The sequence below is a fragment of the Heteronotia binoei genome, chromosome 6 (assembly GCF_032191835.1).
Source record: "Heteronotia binoei isolate CCM8104 ecotype False Entrance Well chromosome 6, APGP_CSIRO_Hbin_v1, whole genome shotgun sequence".
Taxonomy (NCBI): Eukaryota; Metazoa; Chordata; class Lepidosauria; order Squamata; family Gekkonidae; genus Heteronotia; species Heteronotia binoei.
The window spans coordinates 76,003,097-76,018,099 of NC_083228.1; the positions used below are offsets into that span (position 1 = coordinate 76,003,097).

At 42.9% G+C, this 15,003-nt stretch overlaps 1 protein-coding gene across 1 annotated transcript; it reads right to left on the reverse strand.

Annotated features, from left to right (window-relative positions):
• Positions 1-1,189: 1,189 nt before the first annotated feature.
• Positions 1,190-8,779, reverse strand: LOC132574315 (proton channel OTOP2-like). The gene is made up of 6 exons (XM_060242677.1): positions 8,455-8,779; positions 7,331-7,467; positions 7,011-7,069; positions 6,337-6,464; positions 4,681-5,600; positions 1,190-1,486 (listed from the first exon to the last, which is right to left on the reverse strand). Exons 1-6 carry the CDS (start codon positions 8,702-8,704, stop codon positions 1,190-1,192), a joined length of 1,791 nt encoding a protein of 596 aa, XP_060098660.1. The 5' UTR covers positions 8,705-8,779.
• Between the last annotated feature and the right edge of the window lie 6,224 nt (positions 8,780-15,003).

Sequence of the window (15,003 nt, forward strand, 5' to 3'; positions counted from 1 at the left end):
TGGGTTTGAAGAATCCCTCAAAAAAGGGGGGGTGGATTTAAGTCCCATAATATTGTGCCTGTTAGAGAATAGTCTTATAATCTCTTCTTATAGTTTGAATAAAAATGAAGATCCCCTAGTTCAAAAATCAGAATATTCATTCCAAGATGTTATGTCAGACCCATAACATTATGCTCATGTCAAGTCACTGTATGGTAAGAGTTTATATTCTCTTCTTCCTAAAAGCCTTCCAAGTCATAACCCTTGTTGTTGGACTTGCTCTGAGGCTGTAGATTTTGAGTCGACTGATTTTCCCCTTTCATTGCTGAGCATTTTTACAAAATGCTTTGGAGCCGAATCGATGTTATTCCCCCCTTTCTTTGTCTCAGTGAACTGTAGGTTTCGTTTCTCCTGCATAAGTGCATAAACTGCATTCATTTTAAATCAGGCAAGGCAATCTCAAGCAATTGTCGTTTCACTTTTGCCTGCTTCTCAGGCAGACTTTGTGCTCCTTGATACCTCTGTTCTTGTATACGGTATTTTCCATATTTTTCATTTCTTTACAATTCTTCAGGAATTTTCCCATCTATTCCTTTACCAATTCTGCTAAAATACCAAGTCCCTGCCTTATGGAGAGTATAGTAGCCATTAAATCTTTTGAATTATTAATCTCTTCCCTGCTGTTATAATCAATATGATAGTAGAAATCAGAGAATAAGTTCAGAGTGCCAGGTTGAAAATCCAGAAATCCAGCTTTAAAGTCCATATAAAGTCACATTCCGCCTTTGATCAAGCTTTGTACAGTATGTTGGTAGTCCAATTGTCACTTATTTAATTTTAAACCAGATCTATCCACAACTATATACTCAGTCCAATTCCTTTTACTTGAAATAAAGACAATTGTTATAAGCTTATTCTTTTCATTTTAGAAGCTTCTCTTGTGTGTGGGGGGGTCTTTTAGCCTCCTCCCCCTCTTTTTGAACATTCAAAGTTGATTTCATAATAGGAGTTTAGTTGATAGGGTACATTCCAAAGTGAACTTACTTGCAAGGTATAGTTTGTTAGTTGAAGTAGAAAGATGATTAGAAGAAGGTATTTTGTTACCGGTAGACACAGCTAGTGCCATGCAAAATGGCGATTGTCGCAGTGAGGCTTCAGGATAGACAAAGAACCAGGCTTCACCTGCCTGGGAATGTCGTTTCCCATGCTGTCAGGGCTCCCTCTCCAGGTGTCCCCTCGGGTATCTGGGCTTCCCAGACCCCCTCAATCTGCTCAATTCCGGGAGTTCGCAAGAGCTGCGATTCCCCCCGCCTTGCTGAGCAGAAGCCGGAACAGGCTCGAGCTTGCAGTAGACTTCAAAGAGACTGGCCACCGAGTGCATGCGGTAGAAGATGCCCAGTGGCAAGGAGATCTTGACCACAATGGCCCAGAGTGTGAAGCCATAGAAAGACTGCTCAATTTGGCTCACCAGATGTGGGCGGGTCCCATAGGTGTAAAGAATCCATACCTAGCCAAACAAGGGGGAGGGACACAATAATTTAAGTGATTTGTAAAACATCAGAACTGTTTCATAGATTATGGAAAAATCCGTTCACTGTATGCATTTGTAGTGAGCACTATAACACACAGTGGGATTTCATGCATCTGAAAAAACATGGTACATACAACTTTTGGAACTGCAACTGACTGAGGCTCCAGGGCATGTGGCTACTGTATCCTACACATATTTCCCCTTCACACATTACAACATTAATTGTGGTGGTCAAATGGAAACCAGACTGCAGGCTGGTCTCTCCCTCCACGAGCTCATGTGCCATTTCCTGTCCACTAGTAGCAATCCCTCCTTACCTGCTAAAGAGGTTGAAGTGAACCATTTGGGAGTATTTTCAGTCACTGCTTCAGCTCTTTGGAATTAGAGGTAAGAACGGTCTCTTTGTTGTCTGCAGGCTACAGCCCTCGTCAGCTTGCACTACCTCAGAATCACACTGTGAACATTCCCCTATATACCCCCTCCCCAAAAACTCTCATAGAAAAACAAGGAGTTAAGAAGACTAGGTTAGAATCTTTCACACAGATTTAAGTCTGGCAGTAGCGGATCACTGTGAAGTGGTGGAGAAGTCACTTATGTGATTATTTCATCTGCACAATGCTAGGAAATTTATTTCATTTGCCTTTTCTGAACATGCAAGTTGGCCATATAATCAATGGTGATTTTTATTCCTCAGGCACAGATAACTGCTTACAATTGCCAGGCTTCCTAAAACTATGGAAACACAGGGAATTCACTGCCACAGGAAGTGGTGATGGTGGCTACAAGCATAAACAGCTTCAGGAGGGGATCAGATAAACATATGGAGCAGAGATGCAAAGAACACATGGCTATTAGCTGTAGGCTATATAGATCAGGGGTGGCCAAACATATTGTATGGCTCTTGAAGCCCCCACCACCCCATCGGTCAGCTTGAAGAATGCATTTATCTCTTTAAATCACTTCTCCAAGCCAAGCCAGTTGGCTTAGAAAATATCTTTGAAATTAAAGTTGTTTTCTTTCTACCTCTCCCTCCCCATCTTCCTTCCTTCCTCATGTTTGATGTTCATTTCTTGCAGCTCTTAAGCTTCTGACATTTATTCTATGCAGCTCTTAAGCAAGTTTGGCCACCCCGGTATAGATGGAACACTATGTCTGGGGCAATGATGCTCTGCATTCTTGGTGCTTGGCAGGGAACAGTGAGAGGGCTTCTGAAGTCTAGCCCTGCTGGTGGACCCCCTAATGGTACCTTGCAAGTGAATGGGTTTAGGGTTGGGTTGCATAGACACTGTTGGCTATGTCATTGCTGTGGCATTTCCCAGAGTCGGTTTGCAAATAAAGAGGTCAAAGTTAAACCAAACATGTAACTAGCAGGGATCCAGAGAAAAGCATTTGATTATATCAAAGCTTATCTTGGCCTCTGAAAGCATCGTTGGCTAAAAATGCATTTTATTTGGTTAATGTCAAAACCTAATATGGGAATTATTTTTAAAAGTCTAAATGGCATCTCCCTTCAGTTGATTCACTTCTGCCCTCTGCTGGTTATTTAGAATCTTGCAAATCCTAACCTTCCCACATACTGGATTTTAAAACACAGTAGCTGCATAAGCTACACAAAAACATATTTTAAAAAGTTGTTATACTTTTCAAAGGTAGGGTGACAGGCATGAATCCTACAAGTTAGTATTTTCAGCATTTTGAAGATACAGCAATGAGAGATTATATCTGTTGAGCATTTGCCTATTACACATCTTTTTAAAGGTTCCCCTGTCAAGCTAGGCCTTTCCATCCTCATCTAAGAGTTTTGACATGCATTTAAAATATTTCCATCCTGCAATTTCCCACCAAAACTGACATTTGTGACAGCTTACAACAGAATGTATGTAGTACACCATTAAAGTAACAAACAAAGTCTGAGTCCAATGGCACCTTTAATTGGTCTGAGGAAACAGAACAAAATTTGAGTCCAGTGGTACCGTTAAAAACTACAAAGTTTAATTAATGAAAGCTTATACCCAGAATTAAACTTGTGTTAGTCTTACAAGTACTACTGGACTCAAACTTTGTTCTGTTCCTTCAGACCAACACAACTACCCACCTGAATCTATCATTAAAGTAAGAAAAAGAGACTGTGCAGCCCAATTCTTTTCATAGTTATTTGGAAGTAAGTCTCAATCGGACTTCTTCCTAAGTAAGCATACATAGGAATGCGGTCTTAAAAATCTGCCTGTTTCATTTCCTAGTCAAGGACATGCTTCTATTTTTTTGTGCTTCTTCTAGTTTCAACTGTCTCATTAAAATCTCTTTTTCCAGCCTGCCTGGCAAAACAAGTCAACTCACAAAGGATTGAAGTGTTGCTTTAAATCTTTGGCTTAAGAATGTCTAGAATGTTTGTTCTTTATAAAGCATATTTATATAAATGAAACAGAATTACACACTGAATGTCTGCTTTTAATTTCTCTACTTTCCATCTTTTGCCACACCACTGACTACCTTTTTTAAAAAACAAAAATTCCAAGAACCAATGAAGAACCAGGCCTAAACGTAAAGAAAAGGAAGATCTGGGGACTGAGGGCATGTTTTTTTTTCAAATCACTGGCCCCTGCAAAACACACACATAGGCACACACAACCCTAACCCTCCCAGTTTATTTCTACTTACTTTTTTTTACATGAGTTCCTATGACTCCCCCCACTTTTGACCCACATGCAGAACATTTTAACTAAAACCAGAAGTGAAAACTGCATTGAATTTTTATGTTACTTGAACATATCTTTATCTACCAGCCACACCAGACTTCAGCCAAGCTCTGGTGAGGCCTAATGGAGGGAACGTGAAGGCTGGTGATTTGAAAAACCATTTCCAGAGTGTGGCAAGACTCTCCTTCCCTAAATCTACAGAAATGGAATCTACTTTTCCCAGACTTTGGCACAACAGTACACAACAGCCAGGCCTGGCAAGAAAGCAGCCACAGTTTCCCAGGGCGTGGGGCTCCAGTAGAGTCTGGACTAGCTCTAACCTAGCTGCATGTATAGTCTACTGATGATATTCCAGAGTGTTGTTTCTCTCATGACTTGTGATGAGACTGGGACCAGGAAGGGGGACCCATGTTACCAATTTGCACTGAACTCAGAAAACCTATGAGCCCCATTAGCCCCTCTCAACCAGCTCACCGAGATATTGTAGAAGATAAGGAGAACAGAGATGTTCTGTAGAATCTTTCTCCTGATGCTTGGCCTCTTAGACTCACATTGCATGTGTGAGATCTGGAAGAGGGATGGATCAGTACCATAGTCTGTCAAGCACTCTGATGGCGGATGCTCCAAATTGGCCATGATGTTGGTCAGTTTGTTGGTTTTGGAGAAAGGTTCATTACTATACTGCTCCATGTGGCCTCTAGAGATGGAAAAAACCCAGCTGGTACCATCAGTCTCACTACTGTCTTGAGCATCTGACTCATGAGAGAGACTAGAATACAAAGCTTCGGTAATGAAGAGATTCTGTCCTAGGATCTGGATGGCCTTGCAGAGAGAAAAGCAAAAGTCCAGGAGATGGAGGCTGCCATTGGCATGAAGGAAGAAGATGGCAACCAAAGAGAAAATAGATACCATGAGGGGACCACAGGAGCTGCCCAGAAGCAAAGTTACATCCAAGCTTCTTACTACACTCTTGTCAGAGGACGGTGCTGAAGCCTTTTTTTTAATCCTGTAGGTTATGATGCCAATCAAGGTTGCCAGAAACATAGCAGATAACAACAGAGAGTTGAAGATGTAGTATGTTTGAAGAGCTTCAGGGATAGTTTTTGGAGACCTAGCAAGCACTCCAAAGGAGATCATCACCCCAAAAGTAGCTGAAATGGCCAAAGCTCCTAATACCAGGCCAGCAAAAGCTCCACTGAGATGAAAGTGTACCCTCTGGGTATGCGAGGGCTTCTTGTGATGGACTTCTCGACCTGTGTTCTTCCAGATGATGTACAGCATTGTAGAAGAAAAGAGACTGAACTCAATATTGAATGGATGCAGGTATGCAGAACCTTCTGAAAAGATGTGACAAAGATCGGTGGTGCAGACACAGCTGTTAGTATAGGAGTCACCTGCAGGAACAGCATAAAAACTGTGCTAAACATTAGCAGGACTGAACAAGTAGCATGGCTTCCAGCCTTCTAACCAAGGAGATGCCCATTCAATCCCACCACATATAGAGGGTGCATACAATTTTGACAATGAAGCATTGTCCCTTATTACAACTCTGTGCTCTTCAAAATGGCTAGTATGAGATGTGTGGCTTCACAGCAACTGCAAAACTGGAGGTATGGTGGATTTTATACCACCAGATATGAAGGATGGAAGTCTTAAGTCAGAGTAATGGTATTAGACAAAACATAAAAGAAAGACGATAGGGGGCATGGTGACCATGGAGGGAGGGGTACCTAAAGTGGAAAATGGAAAGGTTAAGTGCAGAAGGAAACCTAATGGAAGAATGCATTGAGGAGGGGGAAGGTAACCAGGGAGAGGATGCAAAGAACAAATATGTGGCAGGTGCAAGGGACATGGAGTATCTACAGCGTACAGTAGAGAGGGTCTCTTCATGATGTACAGACCAAGCCTATCACCTATAAGCTGATCATGAGGAAATAAGTCTGTGTCAATTCAACAATGATCCCCTTTCCCCATTGTGAAGGGCTCAGAGCAGAGCAAACAAAGGCTGACAGTGGTATGGAGAAGGGCATCAGGAAAAGCCCTTGCCCTCAGAACACTTCTTAGTCAAGCTCGTGGTTTGGCAGAGATTAGCCCTCCTCTCCAAAGACAAGAGGGAGGAGAGTATTGTACCATGTGAAGCTTGGGGACTCTCTCTTGAATGAGTATCATAAAACTCTTCTAGCTGCTTCATGGACTCATCCAGCACCACACTCATCCACAGGAGGACATTGGTGGCCAGTGTGTGCATCAGTCCAAATCTAGAAGCCACACAGAAAAAGCAGGAATTACTCTGGGAACAGTCATATTGCAGATAATCTCCGTAAGCCGCATTCTCAGCAGTGCTATTATTCCCAGGAGTTCCTAGCATTTCCATACCTGTTCCATTATTGCCCCATCTTATAATGGCAGGAGTATAATAAACTGTCTGCATCCTGCTCCTATTTTCCCTCCATGGTTGCACCATCTGCAACTGCTGATCCTTCTCATGGTTCCTTCTGAACTTTACATACTAATTTATACAATTATTTCAACCAATAACTTTCTGTTACCATCTTGTCCTCTTGACTGTGGCTTGTCAGCCTTCTACCAGAGGAAACATCTGCAGTGTAGAGCGCCAGGAACTCCATATGTCTGTGGTCTCCTCCCCATGCTCACTCGTACTCTGGAAAGCTTGTATGGAGAAGCTTGATAAAATAAGGAAACTGTCCATTGCATTGGCTAGGGGCGACAAAACTAAAGTTCTGCCACAATGCCACTAGGTGACAGAAGACTTGCCTTTTTTTTGCACAGCTCAGAAGTCCTACCTATTTAGATGCTGGTATTCCTGGATGCAAACCTTAGCGTTAAACAACAGCAATGAGACCTGTATGAAGGAAAGAGAATGAGTACGGGGAAAAGACATCACATCAGTATTACTGCAATAACATATTTCTCGGGCCCAAGTGTAAGGAACTGGGGAAGCAGGAAACCAGAGGCCCCATGAAGAATGCCCACTTGTTCAGAGTACAGTCACCTTGCTGGCCCTGATAAGGGCTGAAAGACAGAGTATAAACTTTGTAAGCAGTTAAATAAAGGTTCTCAGGTATGTATCCCCAGCAAGTATCTGGACCAGATCTCTTGTCACCTGGATGATGGTGAAAACAGCTTGCACAATAGGGTACGTAGTAATCAGCATGGAGGCACAGTGCTGCAGTTCATAATAATATCCCAAGGAGAGGCAGTCCAGCACCAGTGTGGCCAGTGCAAAGAGAGACAGACCACCTGTCATGATAAGACACCACTGTTACCCCAGATATTGCACATATCACATCCACTTGATACTTCCCTGTTGACTTTTTCCGTTTGTGAAGAGGCAGGAGGACAATTAATATTAAACATCAAAGGCACAGAACCCTTTCATTTCAAAAGTGCACACCATTTTGTAAGACAACAAATGGACAAAACATTCCAGCTGAAGAAGGAAAGGCAACTTAACAACCTGTAGCTTTCAAAAGTGAAAGCCTATCCCTTTTTTCCTCTCCTTCACAGCACTGGCATGTAATACTCATATGAGAAAGAAACAAGACAAAAAGTAATTATTGACATAGTAAGAGAAAGAACAAATACTAGATGAGGATTGAAAACTATCGACACATGTCCAAGACTGAATCTCCTGGAAATTTACACTTTCTTTCTAACAACAGAAAAGAGATCTCCTTTTCCATTACAATTCTCTTAGGAATAGACCATTCATATGATAACTTATTTGGGAGAGAATGGGCTGAAATGGGGCTGTGCTTTACTCAGCACATGCTTTTTATGGCATGTGTCCCAGGTTCAATCCCCAGCATCTCTACTTAAAGGATCTCAGGCAGCAGATGCTGGAAAAGATCTTTCTCCAAAGCCCTAAGACTCTGGAGAGCCAATGGGATTAGCCAATCCTGGGTAGACCAATGATCACAAGCAGTTTCATATGAACAAATAATGAACAGGCTCTCAGGAGTAGAATTTGAGTTAAATTGCAGATCAGGTTTGAGGTATGTTAGCAAAGTCGTACAGTCTAGGACTGAAGTACCAAGACACAGTGGCAGATCCAAGCACATCAACTGTGTAGGATTTGTACAGTAACAACTGAAATGAGTTTTAGAGCACCTATACTAGGTAATGGTAAATTCCCTTGGAATTTCAGGTCAGAAAATCTCTTAGTGATTACCGCCCAAGTTTGTGAGTCTATGGAACAAAGGATAAGATTTCTGTAGCAACCTGTACCTTTGAGCCAGCTTGCTCCAGCATGGTAATCCTGATGCATTTTCAGCTGCCTGTTGCCAGCAGAGCGCCAGCCAAACCAAAGCATCCAGATGCAGGAAGAAATCATGAGCACCGCCAGAAAAGCATGGACATTGTAGCTCAGCAGGCTGTGTTGGTGCATATCAGCCAGGAGCACAGCACTGCCCACAAATGTCAGCAGGGCCAGATAGAGCAGAGAGAGCAGTGAGCTGGATCGGGTGGTTGATGACATGAGGAGAAGGATCACAGCACTGGATGAGGCAATGTGCAGCTCAGAATGCCAGGGGGTATGACTGTGGACAGAAATGGCAAGGCATCTATACAGACAAGCATCCCTTGCATGAAGTGCACATCTATATTGATGTGCATATGAATCTTTTTACAGTATTCATACACAAAGGTCAGTGTCTCAGTTTAAGAAGTAAAATTTGTAATGGTGAAAAAGATGTATGCCTTTGTGCAATACTTAGCATACTCCAAGTAGTAACTGTGCATGCTGTTTCTACAGACGCTTAATTCATGCTGGTCATCACTGCAATCACGTAAGTTTAAAGCTGGGTTTTAGCATTATACTATATTCCCTGATCCAGATGCACTTTGGAAAAGTTTCCTAGGCTTTAAACACCTTTGTACCATGCAAAAAGCCAACGACCCAGTCCTGTAGGAAAGTCCCAGGAGAAAAGGCATGCATCTTTCCCCAAGCCCTTTGTGCAATACAACAATGTGCAATACAACAATGTGCAATGCAACAATGTGCAATACAACAGGGTAAGCTGCTGTCAAGCACATTCTGAGATATTTCAGCTCTCAAAATGTTAGTTTTGTTAATTCACACATTCTGATCATACACAAATGCTCCAGGTTGTTGCTGTTGTTATTTCATCCTTTCTCTCACAACCGTCCCTGAAAGCCAGCCTTTTTACACTGACTCACAACCTCTTCATATAGAAGGTAAACCTTATATCTCACTTCACTCTAATTATGTCCACAAACATTTATCTTTTTTCCAGGTGGGAAAAGAAAAGAGAAATGCATCTCTATGACTGATGCTGGCAGAATTCTGATTCCCATGATGAGAATCACATTCAGATGTCACAGGCAGGTCAAACAAAGTGGAAAAAGCCCCCTCCCCTTTGCCTGAAATATAAGACTCTCAGTCACATTTCTTCTTTCTCACCCTTTTACTAGCAATAAAGAGGCTAAAGCCTGGATGTGCATAGAGCCATCCTCAGCAGTTCTCCAGCTACAACACACCAGCACAGCTGCTGGGTGGGTACTAAACTGTATGAAAAAGCTCATCTGCCATCCCCATGCTTAGCAGCTCTCCTTATCTTGAACCAAAATGGGTATTTAGGAAGGTAACCTTCTTTGCACAACTTGGTAGATCATCCCCTCTTTTAGATTGCTGGGAACAGGGCAAAGAGGCTGATGACCAACTCCTCCAGATTTCCACTCTCTCATTCACTCTACTTCATTTCCCCTGATACTCTTTCAAACCTTCTGATACATGCAGATCCTCTTCCAACCAATGGATATATTTTAACACCGCTGCCAGTCTGAGAAGACAATACTGACTTGATGGACCAAAGGTCTGATTCAGTATAAGGCAGCTTCATATGTTCATATGTTCAACACTTGCATATCAAGCATGTGAAAGAAAGCTCTAGCTAAGATGGGACAAAACCAATTTAAATTGAAGAATGCAGCAAATGCTAATGTGGCATCCAGATCAAGGGAATTGAGGGGGGTAATCTAACAATAATGGGTCATTTTGTGTCCTAGGACACATGATGTGTCTGATGGGAGCAATGCTACTCCCCCATCTTCCCTGCTGGCTAGGTAAAAGAGTCAGCTCCTGAGAGAGTTATTCCACAGGGTGGATAATGACAGAAGCCCAGAATCAGATTCTATGGTAGAATTAATCACTAGAACAGATAGATTTTACTATAAAGAAAGCCCCCCACCCACCCACAGTGCTGAGTATTTCAGTTGTCACTCACTCAAGAGATACATGAAACTACTCAACAGAAATATTCTGGAGAACGGAGTAAAAAAGCCCTGTGGAGATCATTTTTGAAACTAGGAAAAAATGACACTTTAAGCATTTAAATTCTTTCTAGAAGTGTTGGAGATGGAGTCCTGCTGCCCCCTCCTAACAGTGAACACCTCAGAACCCTTGTATAGATAACAATACCTGGATTTCTAAGTCCGCTTTTTTGCTGCTCCAAGCTCTTTCTCTCACAAACTCACATTCACTGCCACACTGCTGAAATCCCAAATCTCTTACTCATTTGAGCCAACAGAGGGCTGTAGCCAAATTCCTTGAGGAACTGGAGGAGTTGCATTAATATACCAGGAATAATGGACCACTCCCACAGGCATAATCAGAGACTGAGAGACTAGGGCTTCCATCCTTTCTCCTTCTCTCTTTGTCTCTGCCTAATTTTCAAGGGTCCCTTTCCCAGGCAATGGCATTTCTTGAGCTTTCATCATACATACTTTCCTCTGTACAGAAAAACCAAAACATACATTTTCACATTAAGAGAAAAAAAGGTTCTTTTGGAACTATGGCAAGCAAGTTAGGTAAGACAGCACCCCACCAAAAACATCATGAAACATTTGCACCAGACTTTATAGAGTTTTGTAACCCACATCTTATGGCATTTAGATACCATGAAAGTATCTACACTTTTGTCAAGCAGCATCTGGGCAACCAGGAACTACACCCAGTCCTCCAAATAGGCAAAAAGTGATGCACCAATCATCAGATCAAAAGGAAAATCAAATAAATGCTCTTTCCAGCATTAGATAAAAATTTACTGGCCACCAGCAATCCATTTCTGGTCCCCAGTCTCAGCTTCCTAACCAAGATTTATGACATTTCTTAAAGGTGCTATTGGACTCAAACTTTGTTCTGTTGCTTCAGACCAACATGGCCACCCACCTGAATTCTTTACCATGTGCTTCCACTGGGTTTACTTCATTCCTCAAGAATCTTTTAAAGAAAGGCCAGGGCATCATAAAAGGCCTTTTACATAGGTCTGTCCTCTTTTTCTGTCTACATGCTTATGCTTTATGGAATATCAAAGTGAATCACTGCAACAAAAGGGCTTCTTGACAGAAAGTACAAAAGTGGACCAAATTCTAACCACACTGATACTATGGAGCTGTCCCACCATCGTCCCTTGTCATGACCCCTTAGATTCTCCAGGGTCTCAGCAGATAAGTGTTTCTTGGCACTTCCCAGGATACTTGGAACTGCTGCTACCGGGCAAACCAGGGGCATGTATGTATTTATTTAAATGTAAACGCTTAGAGTCTGCAGCTACATATATCCGCGATATGAGTTGTCAGGGCGTGGAGACACTGTACACAAGCTCAAATACACTTTTTTTTTTTTGGCGCGGGGGGAGCATGCTCCTGAGCCAGGCTATTGAAAAAAACCAGGCTTCAGCCTAAACCAAACTCTGGCTCCTGCTGTTTCCTCCTGCTGGGCTTGAATGCTTCCCAACGAGTGCTCACAGGATTTGCCGCTTTCCCAGCCTGTGCCGCCCAGCACGTAGCCCCGCTGCCATCGGGGCACCTCTCTGATCTGAAAGCGCCCACATGTGAAGAGAAGAAAAGGCCAGAACAGCTGGCCCTCTCCTAAGCCGATCCATGCCGGGGCTGCCAAGGACAAGCCTCGCGCCCCCGTTTTCCTCTCCCTCCCTCCCGCCTGCCTGCCGGGAAGCTCCGCCCCGGCCGGCCCCCTTTGGCAAGCTTCCTGAGGCGCAGAAGAACTTGCTAGGCCCAACTCCTGCCTCCTTCCCAGCCATTGGCTGGCCGTGACGGGCAAGTTTGCTTGGCCGCCGTGACAACTCGAGGGAAGGGGCTGGGCTTGGGAGCCGAGCGCCGCTGCTTCAGAGCCGCTGAGGGACTGGATTGTCACCCGCTGCTTGTGGAAAGAAGTGAGTTTTCAACGATCACCACGGCCGGGGCAGGGCTCCTTTCCTCCCGGGGGCCTCCGAGCCCATCCATCACTTGCCCTCCCTGCCTCTTTCCTGCATGGGAAGCGCGCTCTCCCTCCAGCTTCTCGCTTTGCAAAGCCTGGAGCGCCTCTGCCTTACTCATTCGTTCCGTTTCCCCCCACATTTCTATGAGTCAGTGGTTTTGGGTGGGGGCCAGTCACGTCCAGAGTTCATGCTCACGCCGGCCGGTGCCTCCCTTCGCGCACTGTCTGGTGATTGGGGAGCTTCGTGCCCTCGTCCCAGCTGGCCAGGTGGGTGCTATATGATGCCCACGCCCGGTAGCGACGAAACCGTAGTGGCAGATAACGGGACCTGTAAGGCAGCCTTCTCCATTCCTCCCAACTCCCGGCGGAGAACGACAACCCTGGAACTGGGCGGGGGAGCGGGAAAGTGGAGAGAAAGTCTCTGTATTTCTCAGACAGCTCCTGGGTGTGGAAAATAGCATGCCTCGCATTCTGTGCAGAATGAGGCAGGCGAGTCTTCCTTCTGCTTGGGCGTGCATCGCCTCTCTGCCTCCTGACAGGATATGACAGTTACTAAGCAGACTTCGGTTTTTTAAAGGATCCTGTCAGAGCCTCGCAGAACATCATGGAGCATCACTTGAAGAACAGAGCCATGCTTTTAGCAGCCTCTTCTTCTTTTGAGAGGAGGCTCCAGTAGTGATCCAAGATGCCATGAAATCCAGAGATTAAATAAGGAAAAGCCCTTTGAAATTAGGGGAAGCAGGAGCCTGACTGATACTGAGTCAGACCAAGAGTCCCTCTAGCTCAGTACTCAGCCTTCTTAGATTAATGGGTGCTCTCCAGGGGCTCAAGCAGAGAAGTGCCAGGGTACTTGGAACTGTTGCTGCCAGGCATTGAACCTGGGGCATTTATTTATTTAAATGTATAGCAGCCTTGTCCCCTCAGTGGACTGAGAAGGGTCTGAATCTAGGAACAGGACTGCTAATGGTACCATGCAGTTTGTGAACTGAAGTAGGAATGTTTTATAATCTCATGAGACACCTTGTATATCAATGTCCTGTGCAAAAATATAGACATTATATTTGTAAGTGCAAAGTATTTAGAAGTAGATTTGGACCTGGGGTGAATCAGCAGCTGAAGCCACCAACTATACTTTGATTTTGCTGCAAGTCCCTGAAGCATGAATGATACCATCAGGAATGGACTTAAAATAGTTGAGGTTGTCAGGAACATGTAGTCACTGCTTAAGCTTGATAGTCATAGCAATGAAATGGTCTACAGAAGATGAAGTAGAAAAATCTCAAATGATAAAATGGGTGATTAATATAGATAAAGAAATACAGATGGAACAATGGGAGTACTTACCAAAGAGTACTATGAAGATATCGACATGTAATAATATACAAGAAAACTGTTTTAAAATGCTTTATAGGTGGTATATGACACCAAAGAAACTGTCAAAAATGAACAATCAAGTGTCAGATCGGTGTTAGAAATGTAAAAAACATGAAGGATCTTTCTACCATATGTGGTGGACTTGTGAAATGGCAAAACAATTTTGGCAAATGATTCAGAAAGAGATTGCAAAGATTCTGGGTTATAACATCAAGAAGGCACCAGAAATCTTTTTGCTGGGATTACAAATGGAAAAATTTCTGAAACAAGATAGAACGACAATTTGGTACATGCTTTCAGCTGCAAGGACATTATATGCGCAGATGTGGAAGCAAGATAAAATATCAGAAAAGTGGGCTGGATTATTAAAATTATGCACTGGAGTGAAATGGACAAGCTTACAAGAGTCTTAAAAGAACTTGATTTAGAGAAATTTAAAATTGAGTGGGGTAAATTTCAAAAATACGTTGAAAAACAATGGAAAGTTAAAGGACATTTGGTGATTTTTAATAATAGTTGAAGTTAGAGGGATAACAAATGGACTACAGCTAAATAATGAAACTATTAATTAAGGTTTTTTTTCAACCTAGTTTGATAAGGATTATAGTTGAAAGGTATAGTTATTCTGTTATAGGTATATTATAGCTTTTTTACTTCTTTTTTAATGAAGATTCTTAATTTGAAAATTACCTTGTAGTTCTGTAATTTTTAAAATGCACAGGTGGAGGTCACGAAAAGGGGGCAAGGGAGGTGGAAAATGTGATGTATTGGTATGAAGTTTTTATTAATAGACGATATTATTGTCACAACATGTTGCAGAATAATAAAAGTTGTTTATACACAAAATAGTTGAGGTTGCTCAGGAAAGGCTGCGAGGTGAAACATGTAGACACTGCTTAAGCTTGATAGTCACAGCACCTCTGGATGGTGCTGAACTGAAGTTGGCTGAATCAGCTGCTGATCCACAGCTGGAAACATTGATGTCTGGGAACTGCTGTAGGTGGCACTCAGTTTTGTTATACAATGACTTAAGTGCAGTAAAGAGTAGACTGAAAGACCTAACAGGATATAAATAAAGACAGTAATCTGATATCCAGATTAGATTGCAATTAGTTTACTGGAACTACCCGCCCCCCCCCCATTATCAACATTTTTAAAAGTCATCA

What these genes read in the sequence shown, in the direction of transcription:
- LOC132574315 (XM_060242677.1), bottom strand. Translation starts at nt 8,704, where the DNA reads ATGTCATCAACCACCCGATCCAGCTCACTGCTCTCTCTGCTCTATCTG. An exon ending in GAATACCAGCATCTAAATAG is followed by an intron (nt 6,465 to 7,010) that starts GTAGGACTTCTG and finishes TGTGGCTTCTAG; the next exon opens with ATTTGGACTGATGCACACAC. An exon ending in GAGTCCCCAAGCTTCACATG is followed by an intron (nt 5,601 to 6,336) that starts GTACAATACTCT and finishes CTGTTCCTGCAG; the next exon opens with GTGACTCCTATACTAACAGC.